The sequence below is a fragment of the Mandrillus leucophaeus genome, unplaced genomic scaffold, assembly GCF_000951045.1.
Source record: "Mandrillus leucophaeus isolate KB7577 unplaced genomic scaffold, Mleu.le_1.0 Scaffold100, whole genome shotgun sequence".
In the NCBI taxonomy this organism is placed as follows: Eukaryota; Metazoa; Chordata; class Mammalia; order Primates; family Cercopithecidae; genus Mandrillus; species Mandrillus leucophaeus.
In genome coordinates, this window is record NW_012098099.1 from 2,366,338 (window position 1) to 2,381,747 (window position 15,410).

At 38.4% G+C, this 15,410-nt stretch overlaps 1 protein-coding gene across 1 annotated transcript in view; it reads right to left on the minus strand.

Moving 5' to 3' along the window:
* Positions 1–15,183, minus strand: part of NME8 (NME/NM23 family member 8) — a 63,435-nt gene extending 48,252 nt beyond the window's left edge. Inside the window, exons 1-8 of the mRNA XM_011972852.1 lie at positions 15,043–15,183; positions 14,715–14,947; positions 13,451–13,490; positions 13,315–13,372; positions 13,010–13,116; positions 6,364–6,435; positions 1,573–1,689; positions 371–437 (exon numbers count right to left, since the gene is read on the minus strand). Coding sequence (XP_011828242.1) covers positions 371–437; positions 1,573–1,689; positions 6,364–6,435; positions 13,010–13,116; positions 13,315–13,372; positions 13,451–13,483 — 454 coding nt within the window. The 5' untranslated portion in view covers positions 13,484–13,490; positions 14,715–14,947; positions 15,043–15,183. The remainder of the gene's footprint in view (positions 1–370; positions 438–1,572; positions 1,690–6,363; positions 6,436–13,009; positions 13,117–13,314; positions 13,373–13,450; positions 13,491–14,714; positions 14,948–15,042) is intronic.
* Positions 15,184–15,410: the final 227 nt, after the last annotated feature.

Below are 15,410 nucleotides of genomic sequence, written 5' to 3' on the forward strand. Positions count from 1 at the left end.
TGAAATTGTTAACTGCAAAGTAAACCAAGAGTATGGGTCATCAAGGAAGAAATTATCATCACACATTTTTGGAAGATGGTAAAGGATGAAGTAGGAAGCTGCTGTCCAGATTAGTAACAGGAGACAGGAATCCATTGTCCTGGGTAACCTCTGAAAGGCTCCAGGCCCAGAACCAAAGGTAAGGCAAGTGAGGAAAAGAGGGTGCTTTTTAATAGCTGAGTCTTGCAAGGCACAAAATCATCATTTATCTGAACAATTCCTCATTAATAAACATGGATTTTGTTACCAGTGTTTAGCTGGAACAAGTGATGCTCTGATGACCACCCATGTACAGAAAACCCTTGGATTACTTTGAAGTAAATTTACTTACGAACACTTTCATATGGTGATTCCTCACTAACTTCTGAATCTGAGTCTACTAATGGAATTTCAGGATGCTATGAAAAAGAAATACAATGCAAAGAGAACACAGTTATGTTTTAAAATGATAGTGAGTGGGTTTTTAGAAATTTTGTGTCTAGTAAATATTTATAATTTACTAAATAGAAAGTAAAGTGGAAGAGTTCCTGAACTTATCTGACATTACTGTCTCCAGCTTTCCACTGAAATAAAATAAGGGATGTTTTCAAATGGAAGGGGCAGGAATAATGCATATGTGCAGTATGAAAAGGGTAGCAAACCTTAAATTTTTTATTTTTTATTTATTTATTTTTTGAGTAGGAATCTTGCTCTGTCGCCCAAGCTGGAGCACAGTGGTGCTATTTTGGCTCACTGCAATCTCTGCCTCCTGGGTTCAAGCAATTCTCCTGCCTCAGTCTCCCGAATAGCTGCGATTACAGGCACCCGCCACCATGCCAGGCTAATTTTTGTATTTTTAGTAGAGACGGGGTTTCACCATGTTGGCCAGGCTGGTCTCGATCTCCTGACCTCAAGTGATCCACCCACCTCGGCCTCCCAAAGTACTGGGATTCTAGGCATGAGCTACCGCACCCAGTCAAACCTTAAAATTTAATAAGAGCATGGGAGATAAAATAAGAACAAATCAGAAATTAATAAATAAGAAAACTGTAAACATATGATTATCATGTTAATGATCAAAGGAGCATTTGATAAGTGTGAAGATCTATTCTTGACCATTACTATCAGCAAATTTGGAACAAAAGAATATTTCCTTAACTTAAACAAAATCTTTCTAAACCAATAGTCAATATCCTATTAAAGAGCAAAATACCAGAAGGACACAGGTTCCTAACTTACAGGGAAGCCATGAATATGCTTCTGTGATTCTGTGAACTACCCGAAAGGTTTCATTTTTATGTATATAAATATATATACACATGCATTGCCAAAATGCCTCCCAGAAAGGTTGCACCATTTACACACCTAGACAGTTACAAAATTAGGTTAAATAATTTAGGAAAACATCAAATAAAAGGTAAAGTACTTTTTAAAAATTAAAAGACATAAAGTACTCAAAGCCTTTAGAGGTACCTAGCTCCAGTAGTGCATTTTGTTCTATTTCACTCTAAATGATAAGCTTGTCTTCAAACTGTTGTTAATCCAAAGTATTACCTGAGGTCGAGCCATTTCACCTGCTGCAATTTTTCTCTCCTCATTGATCAATTTAATAACTTTTTTATTAACAAGTGGTGCATTTGCACCCTGAATCTTTGCGATAATTTTGCCATTCTATAAGGGAAATGAAAACAGGAGGGGAACTTTCATTGCAGAACACATCAAGAAGTAACACTTAAACTAGACTAAGTCATCCCTCCCTTCTACCCTAGTCTCATCCTCATGAATCCTCTTTGAGCTATGGTAATTAACCATTTTATAGTAAGGTCTTAATAATGTGAATGTTCTTGAGTTGATAAACTCAGCTCTTTGAGTTCTACCTCCAATTTGCATGTCCTCCAGCACCTTGCAGCAAATCATCCCCCTGCAGGAGCTCTCACCTGATGCAATCTCTCCTGAGGCATCCTTGCTTTAAAGTTGAACAATTCTGTATAGGCCTCCCAATGACATCCTCCCTAGTTATTTCTGACACCATGCCCCTTACACTCACCTTTCAATACCTGTTTACTAAGCGTCTGTTTACTGGTGCTGTACCAGGCATAATGGTATAAAATAATAGATCTGGGACCCGACCTAATTAGATTAAAAAAATTTAAAAAGCCCTAGTAAACACAAACACATGAAACAGCAACTTTAGTAGGTGCCACCAAGAGTGGTGCAAAGCCCTTGGAGCACCTATAAGGATGGGTTTTGGTCAAAGAGATCAGGGAAGGTACTTCTCAATGTCAGGAAGTGATTCTTGGTTTAAAATATGAAAGATGGGTAAGAGCTAATTGGACAAAAAGGAGAAGGAAGAGCAAAAGGAATAACAGATACAAGGGTTCTAAAGCTGGAAGGAAAGATGGCAAGTGATGAGGCCAGGTGACGAAGTGAGGGGGAGCCTGGTGTGAGTTGAAACCCAGCACCCAGGGTGCTGTGCCACACTGTGCACAGTGTGGTGGGCCAGAGATTCAGTCTTTATCCTAAGTGCAGTCAGAATGTTTAAGCAGAGGCCATGGCCACTATTAAAATTGTTTGTAAAAATTATTTCACCTACTGTGTGGAAAAAAAATGCTGGGGGGTGCAAAAGAAAATATTTGCAGACAAGTTAGGAATCACACTAGAGGTGGAGGTGGAGAAATGATGGTGGTGGAGATGGAAAGGATGGAAATAGGTAGATGAGTGTGACAGAAACTTGGGCAGTAAAATTGACAGGTCCAAGGTATGACTTGGATAGAATGTGATGTAAAGAGATGTCACCAAGGTGACTCTTCTGTTTCTCACTTGAAAACTGGATAAATTATAAATTATCATGTTATATGCCAAATTCTGAGACAATAGAAAAGAACTGTGTTTTGTGGGGAGGAAGACCTGGTATTGAATGAGTTTGCTGTGAGATGCTTTTTGAGAACGCCAATAGGAGACGCCAAGACACCAACTGGAAAGATGAGTGGAAAGCATAGGATTCAGTTGAAGATGTAAATGTGATTTATTGATATACATATGGTGATGATTGAAACTGTGCATAGACAAAATTTTCAAAGGAGAGTGTATTGCCTGATAAAGTCAATATTTAATCATGGAATAAAGAAGGGTGAATTTCTCAAAGGGACAGAGGGAAGTGGCATCCAGGAAGGTGAAAGAAAAACCAAGTCACATAAGCCAAAAGAAGCAAATATTTTAAAAAGGAGAGCATGGTCACCATATTCAATCCATTTAAGAGGTACAAATGATGACTACCTAACAATATCCATTGTACTTAGCACAGGCTGGTACTTGAATACATTAGCAACAGCAATTTTGATGGAATAATCAGAACTCAGGTCAAATGGATTAAGGAGTTAATGGGATGGAAAGAAAATAAGTAAAATTAACTATGAAAAGTCTCCTGACCCATTTAGCTATGAGGTGAAGACAAGAAAATGATGAAGGCTAGAGAGGGATATGCTATCAGAAAGAAGTATTATATATTTTTTAAATTGAAAAGACTTAATCATATTCAAAAGCCAATGAGAAGGATCCAGTTGAATAAGGTTTAAATGAAATCTGAAACTCTAGTTACTCTTTCCAACTAAAAAGTATCTTTCAACAATTCTGTGAACTATCTAATATCTCTTGAGGAAGGCTTCTGCTGAGACTAGCTGGAATGAATCTGTTGTCAGCTAAAAATGCTGACCCGTACAAAGGGACATTAAGGGAATATCTGAATAAAATGAGCATTGGGCTTGATGGTGTTTTTGTGATTACAGAATTCTATTCTTAAATTAATGATTATGAATGTGGAGCAATGGGCAGTCTGAGACATGATTGTAGAAGTGATTGGATGAAGTTTATTGGGAGAAAAGTTTATTAGCAGCCAGGAGGTCAAGAATTGAAAGGCCAGGTTATTGGGTGGGTTGTCAATGTGGATACTAAAGTCCTCAAGGTGATGGCAGGACTCAGGCTTGAGAGTAGACTTTGAACCACATGCCAAAGACTTCAGTCATCAATAGACCTGATTTGAAGGTCAGCAAATGACAAGAGTGAGATAGGGGAACAGGAGATTTAGTCATGTGAAACAGACCTCTAGTAATAACAAAGAAAAGAAGGTTATTGAAGAACTAAGAAGTAAGGGAAATACCAACTGTATTCCACATTTTGAAATAAACAGTTATCACTTCTGGGCTGTGGAGAGAGTGTCCAAAGGAAGAAGGTAGAATTAAGGCAAGCCAAGGAAGTAAGACAAAAGCTCAAAGCCATGGTCAAAAATCTTAGGAAGTCATTTTAATTCCAGATGTCATAGAGTGGAAAGGTTTGGGAGGCAGGGGAAGAGTTGGAGAACTGGGTGTGACAAAGAAGCATTAGAAAGATGGATGAAACATGGCTACAAAGGAGGGTGGACTTAAACTCTGGGCACTGCTTGCAGGGATTAGAGAACATGGATTGGATGATCCACTTAAGGAGAGTGGGGCTGGGTCTACTGGTCAGACTGGACTAGCTGTCGGGGTGATGGCCCGATTAGTCTGTTTTGCGTTGTTATCAAGGAGTACATGAACCTGGGAACTTTGTGAAAAAAAGTTTATTTGGCTCAAACTTTTGCAGACTGTACAAACATGGCACCAGCATCTGCTTCTGGTAAGGCCTCAGGAAGCTTGTTCTCATGGAGGAAGGGAAAAGGAGATAGCATGTCATATGGAGAGAGAGGGAGCAAGAGAAAGGTGAGACAGTGCTAAGCTCTTTAAATAACCAGCTCCTGCATGAACTAATAGAGGGAGAACTCACTCATTACTGCAGGGAGGGCACCAAGTCATTTATGAGGCGTCCGCCTCAGTGAGCCAAACACCTCCCACTAGGCCCCACCTCCAACGTTGGAAGTCACATTTCTGCATGAGATTTGGAGGAAACAAATACCCAAAATATATTATGAACTATCCCAGAGCTCCAGACTCTACAATGTGACCCACCTGCTCAATCTTTTCTCCTCAGTCCCATGCTCCTACCCACTACATGCAGCTAAAGCCTCCTCATTGTTCCATGAGCCCCCGAAACCCATTCTGCCTCTGTGTTGTTATTCATTCTGGTCCCCTCATGAGTGTAATGACATCTAGTTTAGGAGTCAGCAAACCTCAGCCCAGTCCAGAGACTGTATTTTAATCATGCTGAAAATATTCACTCTCTGGCCCTTTACAAAAAACAAAACAAAACAGACAACAACAAAAACAACGTTGGCTCACCCCTCACCTAAATCATTGAATTCTAAACATCCAATTTAGAGGACATCTACAATGCATTTTTTACCATTCAATGCATTTTTTTATCTTTAACCCAGCAATTCAACTCTTTGAAAGGGTTGCAAGGGTATTGTTTAATAGCAGAAAAAAGCTATATCCAAGATGTGTTTTTTAATGAGTATTTCTAATATCAAAAATAAATATGCCACAGTGGAGGAACAGTCCAAGTCCTATCTATCTCCTCCGTGAAGGCTTTCTTCTGTCCCAATTCTCGAACTCTGGAGCAGCTATACTCTGTGTCACACAATTTAGCACTAACTGTACACTCTGCTTTTAGAAAATAGCACTTTTTATATCTTTCTAATTATTCATTTATATTTTATACTTATTTTATTATTACTTATTTTTAAAAATAGAGCTGTGGTCTCCCTATGTTGGCCAGGTTGATCTTGAATTCCTGGGCTCAAGCAATCCTCCCACCTCAGCATCCCAAAGTGCTGAGATGACACGCGTTAGCCACTATGCCTGGCCCCTGTCTGATTATTAAAGTTGTGTATTCATCACAGAATATGTGGACAATATAGAATAGTATGAATAATAAAACTCAAATTAGTCACCTGTTCCTCACACAGAGAAGACTATGATAACATTTTGGTGAATCCACTTGCTTTCTTCTTTGTAAATATAGAGATAAGAGTAATATGTATTACAAAAGACTGATATACAGATGCTCCCTTGTCTGGATATGCATGAATGTTTATAACCAATTCTCTGCTGCTAGGTATCTAAGAAATTTCCAAGTTGTTACTCCTGTAAATAATTTATTGTGCAAATCTCCAATCATTTCCTTTGTAAAGGTAAACACCATATTACTTTTCCTTTCCCTGATCAACCCAGTGTGTCATCATCTAATCCCTTCAATCCATTATAAGCTCCTAGCGGCCAAATTACAAAATTTATAAATAGTCAAGAAAAGATAAGGCAAACATTGTATAATTACTGTCATTGGCAAACAATTTCATGGTAATTTTACAATGTTACTTGTTCTTAACTGCAAACTGGAATCTGATAATGCAATTGAGAAAGTCAATATACTTACAACACTAAAGAGAAAAACAGGTTCACATTTATCTCTAAATGGCTGCAAAGTTACAATGTTGTCAGCTTCTGCCTGAAAAAGTAAATATTTCATATAACAATAAATAAAAGTATATTCAAGTAATTTGATACACTATGTTGAAACAATGCAGAGATACATATAATTTTTATGTTTACTGCAACATTGTGTATGCCCTAGTGGTTTTAGGGATCAAACTGCACATACTGGCGATTCAAGCCTTACATCATTTGGCCTTAAGCTTTCCTCACCATTTCCCTTTACATTAACCAACCTTTAGCCAAACTTATTTACTCATCTTTTCCTCCCTGGTCCTGCCCTTCTTTTACTGTCCCTGTTCAGCTATCCTTCCTCTAATTCTGTCTCACATCCTTTTGCTGTAAATCATCTCTTGTTCTGCACAACATGTTACTCTCCCTATCCCAAGGCAGCTATGTCCCTTTCCATATTCTGCTACAGGCACCTGTGGGCCTGCTTCACATGCTCTGTTAGAAGGAGAATTGTGTGCACAGATAGAGTATGTTTCCTATCCACGTTTGTATCTCATCTCCCTCTGTCAGTCATAGGGTCATACATTAAAAGAGGCTTACTAAACATTCCTTGAATAAATTAGTAGTCAACTTTTAAAGATTTTGAATTTTATGTCTGTAATCTTCTAAATATTTTCTCATAAATTTCAAGTTGTTCCAAATTAATTATGAACAACTATACATTCAATAATAGTGTCTTCTTCCATATTAACGTAGTATCCATTGGTCCAGCTGCCAGAATGAGATCGTTTGGTAGGGTCTTCTGTAAGAGTTGGTGTCTTAATCAGTTTGGACTGCAATAGCAAATTGCTGTTGACTGGGTGACTGAAAAACAAACATTTATTTCTCATAGTTCTGGAGGCTGGAAGTCCCAGATTAGGGTGCCAACACAGTCTGGGTGCCAGAAGTGAAGGCCTTCTTCTCCATTAATGTCCTCACCTGGAAGAAATCACATGTCTCTTCCCTTATTTAAATAAAGGCTTTGATCTTATTCTAATTACCTTCTAAAGTCCCCATCTCCAAATATCATCACATTGGGGATTATGATTTTAATATATGAAATTTGATAGCAAACATTCAGTTTGTAGCAGTTGGTTTTTGTAATCTAAGGCAATGCTTTTCAAAGTGGGATTTTCATTGTGTTTAGTGCAATGCCATAAACCTTGACTAACACCTTGGGATCCAGACAAAGTGCTACTAGGGATGTTGGAAGTGCTCCTGAAAAGCTGAGAAAAATCATGACATTACAAGAAAGAGCTGACTTGCCTGATAGGTACCCTAGATTGAGGTCTGCGGCTGCGGTTGCACACCATTTCAAGATAAAAGAATCCAGTCTAAGAGTAATTGTTTTTTTCTTTTAAAAGAAGTTCATGAAGCCATCACTGCAGCTATGTCAGTAGGCATATAAATCTTGCACTTTTTTTTGAAATATCTTTTTATCTTACATTGAAAATGCAGCTTTTATGCAGGGGCAGGATTACTATAAGACAGGCATGCATATAGACTCTAATACGATTCCAAAAAAAGAAAAGTCATCATATGGCAACTTAAAGCAAAAGGAAGTGAAGGACCTAAAGATGGAGAATTTAATGCCTGCAAAGGATGGTTTGATAATTTTTGAAAAGGCTAAAAAATATTAACATATCAGGAGAAGCAGTTGCTGCTGACCAAGAGACAGCAGAAAAGTTTCCAGATGCCTTTAAGAAAATAATTAAGAGGAAAAGATGTCTACCCGAACAGGTTTTTAATGCAGGTGAAAGTGCCCTAAACTTGAGTTTTGGTGGGGGGAGGGGAATGCCACAAAGGTCGTTATTTAGTAAGGAAGAGAAGTGAGCACCAAGACTTAAGGAAGAAGAGATAGGCTAACTCAACTGTTTTATGCAGTCGCAGTCGGGTTTATGATCAGGGCTGTCTTTCTCAGTAAAACTGCTAACCCCCAATCCTTGAAGAGAAAAGATAACACCAGCTGCCAGTCTTTCAGTTGTACAACAGAAATCCTGGACAATGAGAATCTTTTTTTCTGGATTGGTTCCATCAGTGATTTGTCCATGGTGTCAGGAAGTACCGTGCCAGTGAGAGACTGTTTTTAAAGTTCTTTGATTTTGGACAATGCCCCTGGTCACCAAGAATCCCATGAGGTCAACACCAATGGTGTCAAAATGGTCTGCTCGCCCCCAAACACAACATCTATAATTCAGCCTCTAGATCAGGGGCTCATAAGGACCTGGAAGGCTCATTACATGTGGTCCTCTATGGAAAAAAATGTCAGTGCTATGGAAGAGAACCCTGATAGAACATCATGAAAGTCTGGAAGAATTGCACCATTGAAGATGCTATCATTGTTACAGAAAAACTTGCAAAAGCTACCAAGCACAAATTAATAAATTCCTACTGGAGAAAATTGTGTCCAGATGTTGTGCATGACTTCATGGGATTTATGACAGAGCCAATTAAGGAAGTCATAAAAGAGATTGCGTATATGGCCAAAAGGTGGGGGGTGAAAGGTTTCAAGATATGGATGTTGGAGAAATCCAAGAGCTGAGAGACACCACACCAGAGGAATTAACAGAAGACAAATTGATAGAGATGAGTGCCTCTAAACCAGTGCCAGATGATGAGGGAGAAGATGTGGAAGAGCCAGTGCCAGAAAACAAACTGACACTAGAACATCTGGCAGAAGAATTCCAGTTATTCAAGACTGCTTTTGACTTCATTTATGACATGGACCCTTCGATGATATGGGCACTGAAACCAAAGCAAATGGTGAAAGAAGGATTGGTACCATATAGAAACGTTTTTAGAGAAATGAAAAAGCAAAAATGTCAGACAGAAATTACCATGTATTTTCATAAAATTACATCCACTATGCCTGCTTCTCCTGCCTCCCCTTCCACTTCCTCCACCTTTTCTGCTTCTGCCACCCCTGAGACATCAAGACCAACTCCTCTTCCTTCTGCTCCTCAACCTACTCAATGTTAAGATGATGAGGATGAAGACTTTTATGGCAATCCACTTCCACTTAAGGCATAGTAAATATATTTGGTTTTCCTTATAATTTTCTTAATACTATTTTCTTTTCTCTAGCTTACTTTATTGTAAGAATATAGTATATAGTACACATAACATACAGAATATATGTTAATCGACTGTTTATATTACCCATAAGGTTTCCAGTCAACAGTAGGTTATTAGTAGTTAAGTTTCGGTGGAGTCAAAAGTCATACATGAATTTTTTACTTCACAGGGGGGTTAGCACCCCTAACTCCAGCATTGCTGAGGGTCAACTGTATTTAGAAGTAATTCAGGTATTACAATTACAATGTTTATATTATAATACATAAATTATTAAGGATTAAGTAATTTAATAGTAATATAATAGTAACTATAATAAACACCATTTACTAAATTTTTATATGCCTATATATATATATACACAAAATATTTAACGTTCCTCTTTTAAAAAGGCACACAGTAGAAAAAAATTGTATACTGACCATTCAGCTCAGGGTAATTTTAATAGGTAATCAACCTCATACATTTTAATTTTGGACCTACATGTTCAAGTTCAGAGTGTCTCTCTTCGTTGATTAACAGCAGAAAACAACGTGTCCAGCAGAGGGCATCCCTCCATTACTGCTCACAATGGAGGTTTGGAGATACGATTTTCTTGCACCTTTATGGGCAGGTCACCAGAATCCAGAACTCCTAGTCTAGGTGAATGTCTACTCCTACCACTTTTGAACAAAGTTTCCTAATGCCAGCTGCCAGGATTCACAAGAATTTCCTGATCCTCAATTTCCTGTGATCTATCTGTCAGCTGTTAGACACCTGTGACACTGTCTTTTAACTTCTATCAACCCCTTTCCAACTGCATGTGGCAATCTCCTTTAGACCCTATTCTCTGCTCTTCTAACTTGATTTTTCTTCCTTGTGAGGAATCGAGTCTGGAATAACTTCCTAGCTCCTTTCTGGTGGTTCTGATTCTTCAGAGTGAAACAGGTTGTTACAGAATCTTGTCTTTAAAAAAACTACAATGACAAGAGAATGAAAAAACAAGCCACAGACTGGGACAAACTATTTGCAAAAGTAATACCAGATAAAGGACTGTTATTCAAAATACACAGAATGCTTGAAACTCAACAATAAGAGAACAAACAACCCAATTAAAAAATAAGCCAAAATCCTTAGCAGACACCTCCTCAAAGAAGACATACAGATGGCAAATAAGTGTATATAAAGATGCTCCACATCACATAATCTTGGGAAATGCAAACTAAAACTACAATGTGATTCCACTACACACCTATTAGGATGACCAAAATCCAGAGAATGGCTGCTGGTGAGGATGTGGAGCAACAGGAACTCTCATTCATTGTTGGTAAGAATGCAAAATGGTACAACTGCTTAGGAAGAAGATTTGGTGGTTTCTTACAAAATAAAACATATCATTACCACATGATCCAGCAATCTTGCTCCTGGGTATTTACCCAAATGAGCTGAAAATGTATGTTCATGCAAAAACCTAAGCATGGCTGTTTATAGCAGCCTTTTCCTAACTGCTGAAAGTTGGAAGCAACCAAGATATTCTTCAGCAGGTGAAAGGATAAGTAAACCCTGGCACATCCAGATAATGAAGTACTATTTGACGCTAAAAAGAAATGAGCTGTCAAATCATTAAAATACATGGAGCATATCACTAAGTAAAAGAAGCCAATCTGAAAAGGCTCTACACTATGTGATTCTAACTATATGACATTCTGGAAAAGGCAAAACTATGGAGGTAGTCAAAAGATTGGTGATTGCCAGAGGTTATGGGATAAGGAGAGATGAACAGATTACAGAGGATTTTGCAGGGAATGAAACTATACTATATGATGCCATAATATAATAAGTACATGTCATTATACATTTGTTAAAGTCCCTAAACTATACAACACCAAAAATGAACTTTAATGTAGACTATGGATTTTGGTAAATAATGATGTGCCAGTGTAGGCTCATCCGTTGTAACAATGTACCACTCTGATACGGGATTGATGGTGGAAAAGGCTATGAGAGTGTGGGGATAGGGGATATATGAGAACTCTTTACTTTCTGGTAAATTTTGCTATGAGCCTAAAACTGCTCTAAAAATAACATCTATGTAAAGACTTTTTCTTTTTTTAATTAAAGGAACGAAAACCTTACAAAGTCCTTATTTCAGAAGACAAAAAAAAAAAAAAAGTCAATTCCTTCACCAGAACAACAGGATTTAACTACTGTAGACAGCCACTTACTTTCTTGAATAGAAAAATAATAAGAGGTGAGTGTCTAGGCTTTAAACTGCTTATTCATCATCTTGAACTAAGGAAAATAAGTCCTATGGAAAATGCATTTAAAGAAGGGGATGGATAGTGAAATACAAGGTCAGTAGGCAAACCCATTCCAATGTTTGGGTTGAAAGCGGGGCCATGAAAGACCTGTAACTGGGAGAACATGAGTGGGTTGTGGTTGCATGTCTGCATTAGGGACTACGTATTTCAGAGATAAGGAGTAAAGATCTGTTATCATCTGTTACCTGCTCCTGTATCTTAAGCCTAGTTGGTTTGGGTGCTTTTCTATATAATATAAATATATTATGTAAGCCACACATATAGATTCTCTAGTAGCCACATTTAAAAACAAAAAAAGGTGAAAATAATGTGATAATAAATTTTACTTAACCCGATACATCCAAAAGATTATCATTTCAACATGTAATCAATGTATAAAATTATTAATGGCATATTTCACTTTCTTTTTCCATCTTAAATCTTTAAAATTTAATGAGTCTCTTACACTTAAGAACACATCTTAATTCATATGCTAAATGTTAATCAGAAATAATTAATCCTTAATTAGCTTTAATAAAATTTACAGTTAAATAGTAGATCCACATACTCAAGTTATCACAGATTTTAAAGGTTTTACAATAACTCAATTGAGTGTCAGTTTTAAAATTCAGATTTAAATCATTAAAATTAAAAATTCAGTTCCTCAGTTGGACCAGCTACATTTCAAGAGCTCCATAGTCACTTATGCCTAGTAGCTACCGTGTTGGACCACAAAATCCTAATTAGTTGATCATTTTATGTGAATACATTGAATAAACGGTACGATTAAGTAAAATGTGTTTGGCTATAATATTTCAATCCCTTATTGCAAGTAGGTAGCAAATAAATGAGGAAGAATATCATTGCCGCTGGAAAATATGGTAACTGGGTTAATGCCAGAGCATTACTCAGTGATACCCAGTAAACAGCTTTTGCAGCCCTTATTCTAAAGGACACACACTGAACATGTGGTCAGGTGAAAGGAAACAGAACAATAGACATATCCATTATTACCCTTTTCTAACTTTCACAGTCATGGTAAATAGCCTCAATGTTATAAGAATGGGATAAAAATCATGTTCATTCTCAGATCCAGTAGAATTAAATATATAGTAAAACTGCCAAGTAAAGACTATTTTGAAGAAATGACAAGTTGTTTAAATTAAGACAATACTTAAAAGTATTAGAGGATACTTAAACACTTAATATAACGTGAAAATAGTGGTTTAATTAAAACAAAATTCTTACGACAGCAAAATGCAGAATTTCATCTTCGTTCAGCTCGTTTTTCAATTTTCTGAATAAAGGTTGCATTGCTTTGCAAGGTCCACACCAGGCTTGGTAAACATCAATCACTAGAAGATGATGATATTTATGAAATAACTAGTCTACCAATCTAGGATAGCAGTTATCCCAATTTGGAGCCACGGCCAGGGCAAAGGCACTGCAGGATTTCTTGATCAAATTGGGGAGTGGCACTCTAGAGGGGCAGGGTGCCAGGAGGTGCCCTAGGTCAAACCCCAGGTGGCCAGACAACTGGGGAGCCCTTATACCTGTTAAGCCTTTGTTCTGCAACATCTCATCCCACAGGCTTTGATTATTGATGACTGCCTGCAAAGAGGAAGGCACTGTAAAGGGTATTCAAGCACCAGTGCACCAGATAAAGAATTGTTGATATGTCAGACCCACCTGTAACTGGACTTCTCGTTTTTTGCTTGCCATTTATCTACTATCATAGGAAAAAGAAAGAAAAATTTTTAAGTCAGAAATTTAAATAATATCTTCTTAATGCATGCGAATAACATCTTTTAAAACAATTTTTATTTTTAACTTTTGTGGGTACATAGTAAGTGTATATATTTATGTATCTCTGTATTTACGTACTTAAATATTTGTGTATTTAAATCTGAGATATTTTGGTACAGGTATGCAATGCATAATAATCACATCAGGGTAAATGGGGTAATCATCTCCTCAAGCATTTATCCTTTGTGTTACAAACAATCCAATCATACTCTTTTAATTATTTTAAAATGTACAATCAAAATATTATTGACTACAGTCACCCGATTGTGCTAGCAAATACTAGGTCTTATTCTTTTTTTTTTTTTTTTTTTTTCTTTTTGAGACACAGTCTCACTCTGTTGCCCAGACTGGAGTGCAGTGGCACAATCTCAGCTCACTGCAATCTCCGTTCTCCTGGGTTCAAGCGATTCTCCTGCCTCAGCCTCCAGATTACCTGTGACTACAGGCGCCCGCCATCATGCCCGGCTAACTTTTTGTATTTTTAGTAGAGACAGAGTTTCACCGTGTTAACCAGGAGAGTCTCAATCTCCTGACCTTGTGATCCTCCCACCTCGGCCTCCCAGAGTGCTGGGATTACAGTATTAATTATTCCTAACTGCAAATAACATCTTAATATAGTAGTGAAAATTTTCCCCACTGTATATTGGATTATGCAGTCTCATCTCTGCTGGGGAGAGAGAAGCAAATGTCATGGAAGGACTCTTGTATGCTAGGCTCTATGCTAAATGCTTATAGCGGCCACGCTATCTTATCCTCCCAACAGTCCTGTAGCAAGGTAAGAATGTTAGGAGTTACACGTTGTCTGTTTTTTTTTTTCTTTTTTAAGTTTTGTTTTCCTGAAATATTAGAAAGTGTTTCCTATATTATCAATTGCAAACATATTGTCTGTGAACATGCCCGTGGATCTTTCTGGGGTCCCTCTTCAGATCTGGCTGCTCTAAGGATATTTAACCCTGAGAACAAGGCCACTAGTGTTTTCTGGGGAACAACATAAACTTCCCAAACTCCCTATTCAGTGGTATCGGGGCGGTGTAGAACAGGAGTCCGTCAGCGTGTGGGCGACACTGGACACTAGCATACAAGAAAGGAAAGGCCACATGCAAGCCCGTATCCCAGGAAAGGTTCTGGTTGCTCCGGCAAGCCTTACACAAAACAGGTCCTCCTCTAAGCTAGACTGGGACGTTTAAAGAAAAGGAAGGAACAGGCCCAGAAGATCTAAATCAGCTCGCTCGTTGTGGCCGTTTGAGCGGTGACCTCGGTGAAGTTCCATTCCAGTACCTAAGGCCCTGCTAGGGCCCGGGGCTGAGGCTGGCCGACCTCTTGCTCGGTTTTCTTCTCCAGCTGATTCACCAAAAGGAAGAAGGGGGATTCCCTGCCTGTCTGGGAAGAAGAACGGGGGCAACGTTTTGTCCAACCCATCTGCCCATGAGGCTTGAGCGGCGTCTCGAGGCCCCTGCTCCAGCCAGCAGCTATACTTGGGCAGCAGGAACAAGACCAGGGGGCGCCTAAAATCCTCCACCTCTTCTGCCCACACAATGAAGGAACAACGAAGTCCTGATTCCACCATCACAAGACTCTCTCTGTTCTTCAGCTGCCTCATCCCCAAACTCGCATCCCCCATCCTCCCATCCTCCCATTCCCCTATCCCCCAGATGTGCACCAGGGTGCGCTTTCCCAAGTGCAGATTTGATCATATCTCTCCTTGGCTTTGAATCCTCCCATGACTGGCCACACTTTACAGCATAAAATGCATACTCCTCAAATTGGAGCAGAAGGCTGTCTGCCAGCAACAGCCTTTTCTTTCTTTTTAACTTTGTCTTCATTTACCCTGGTTCGTTCGTTC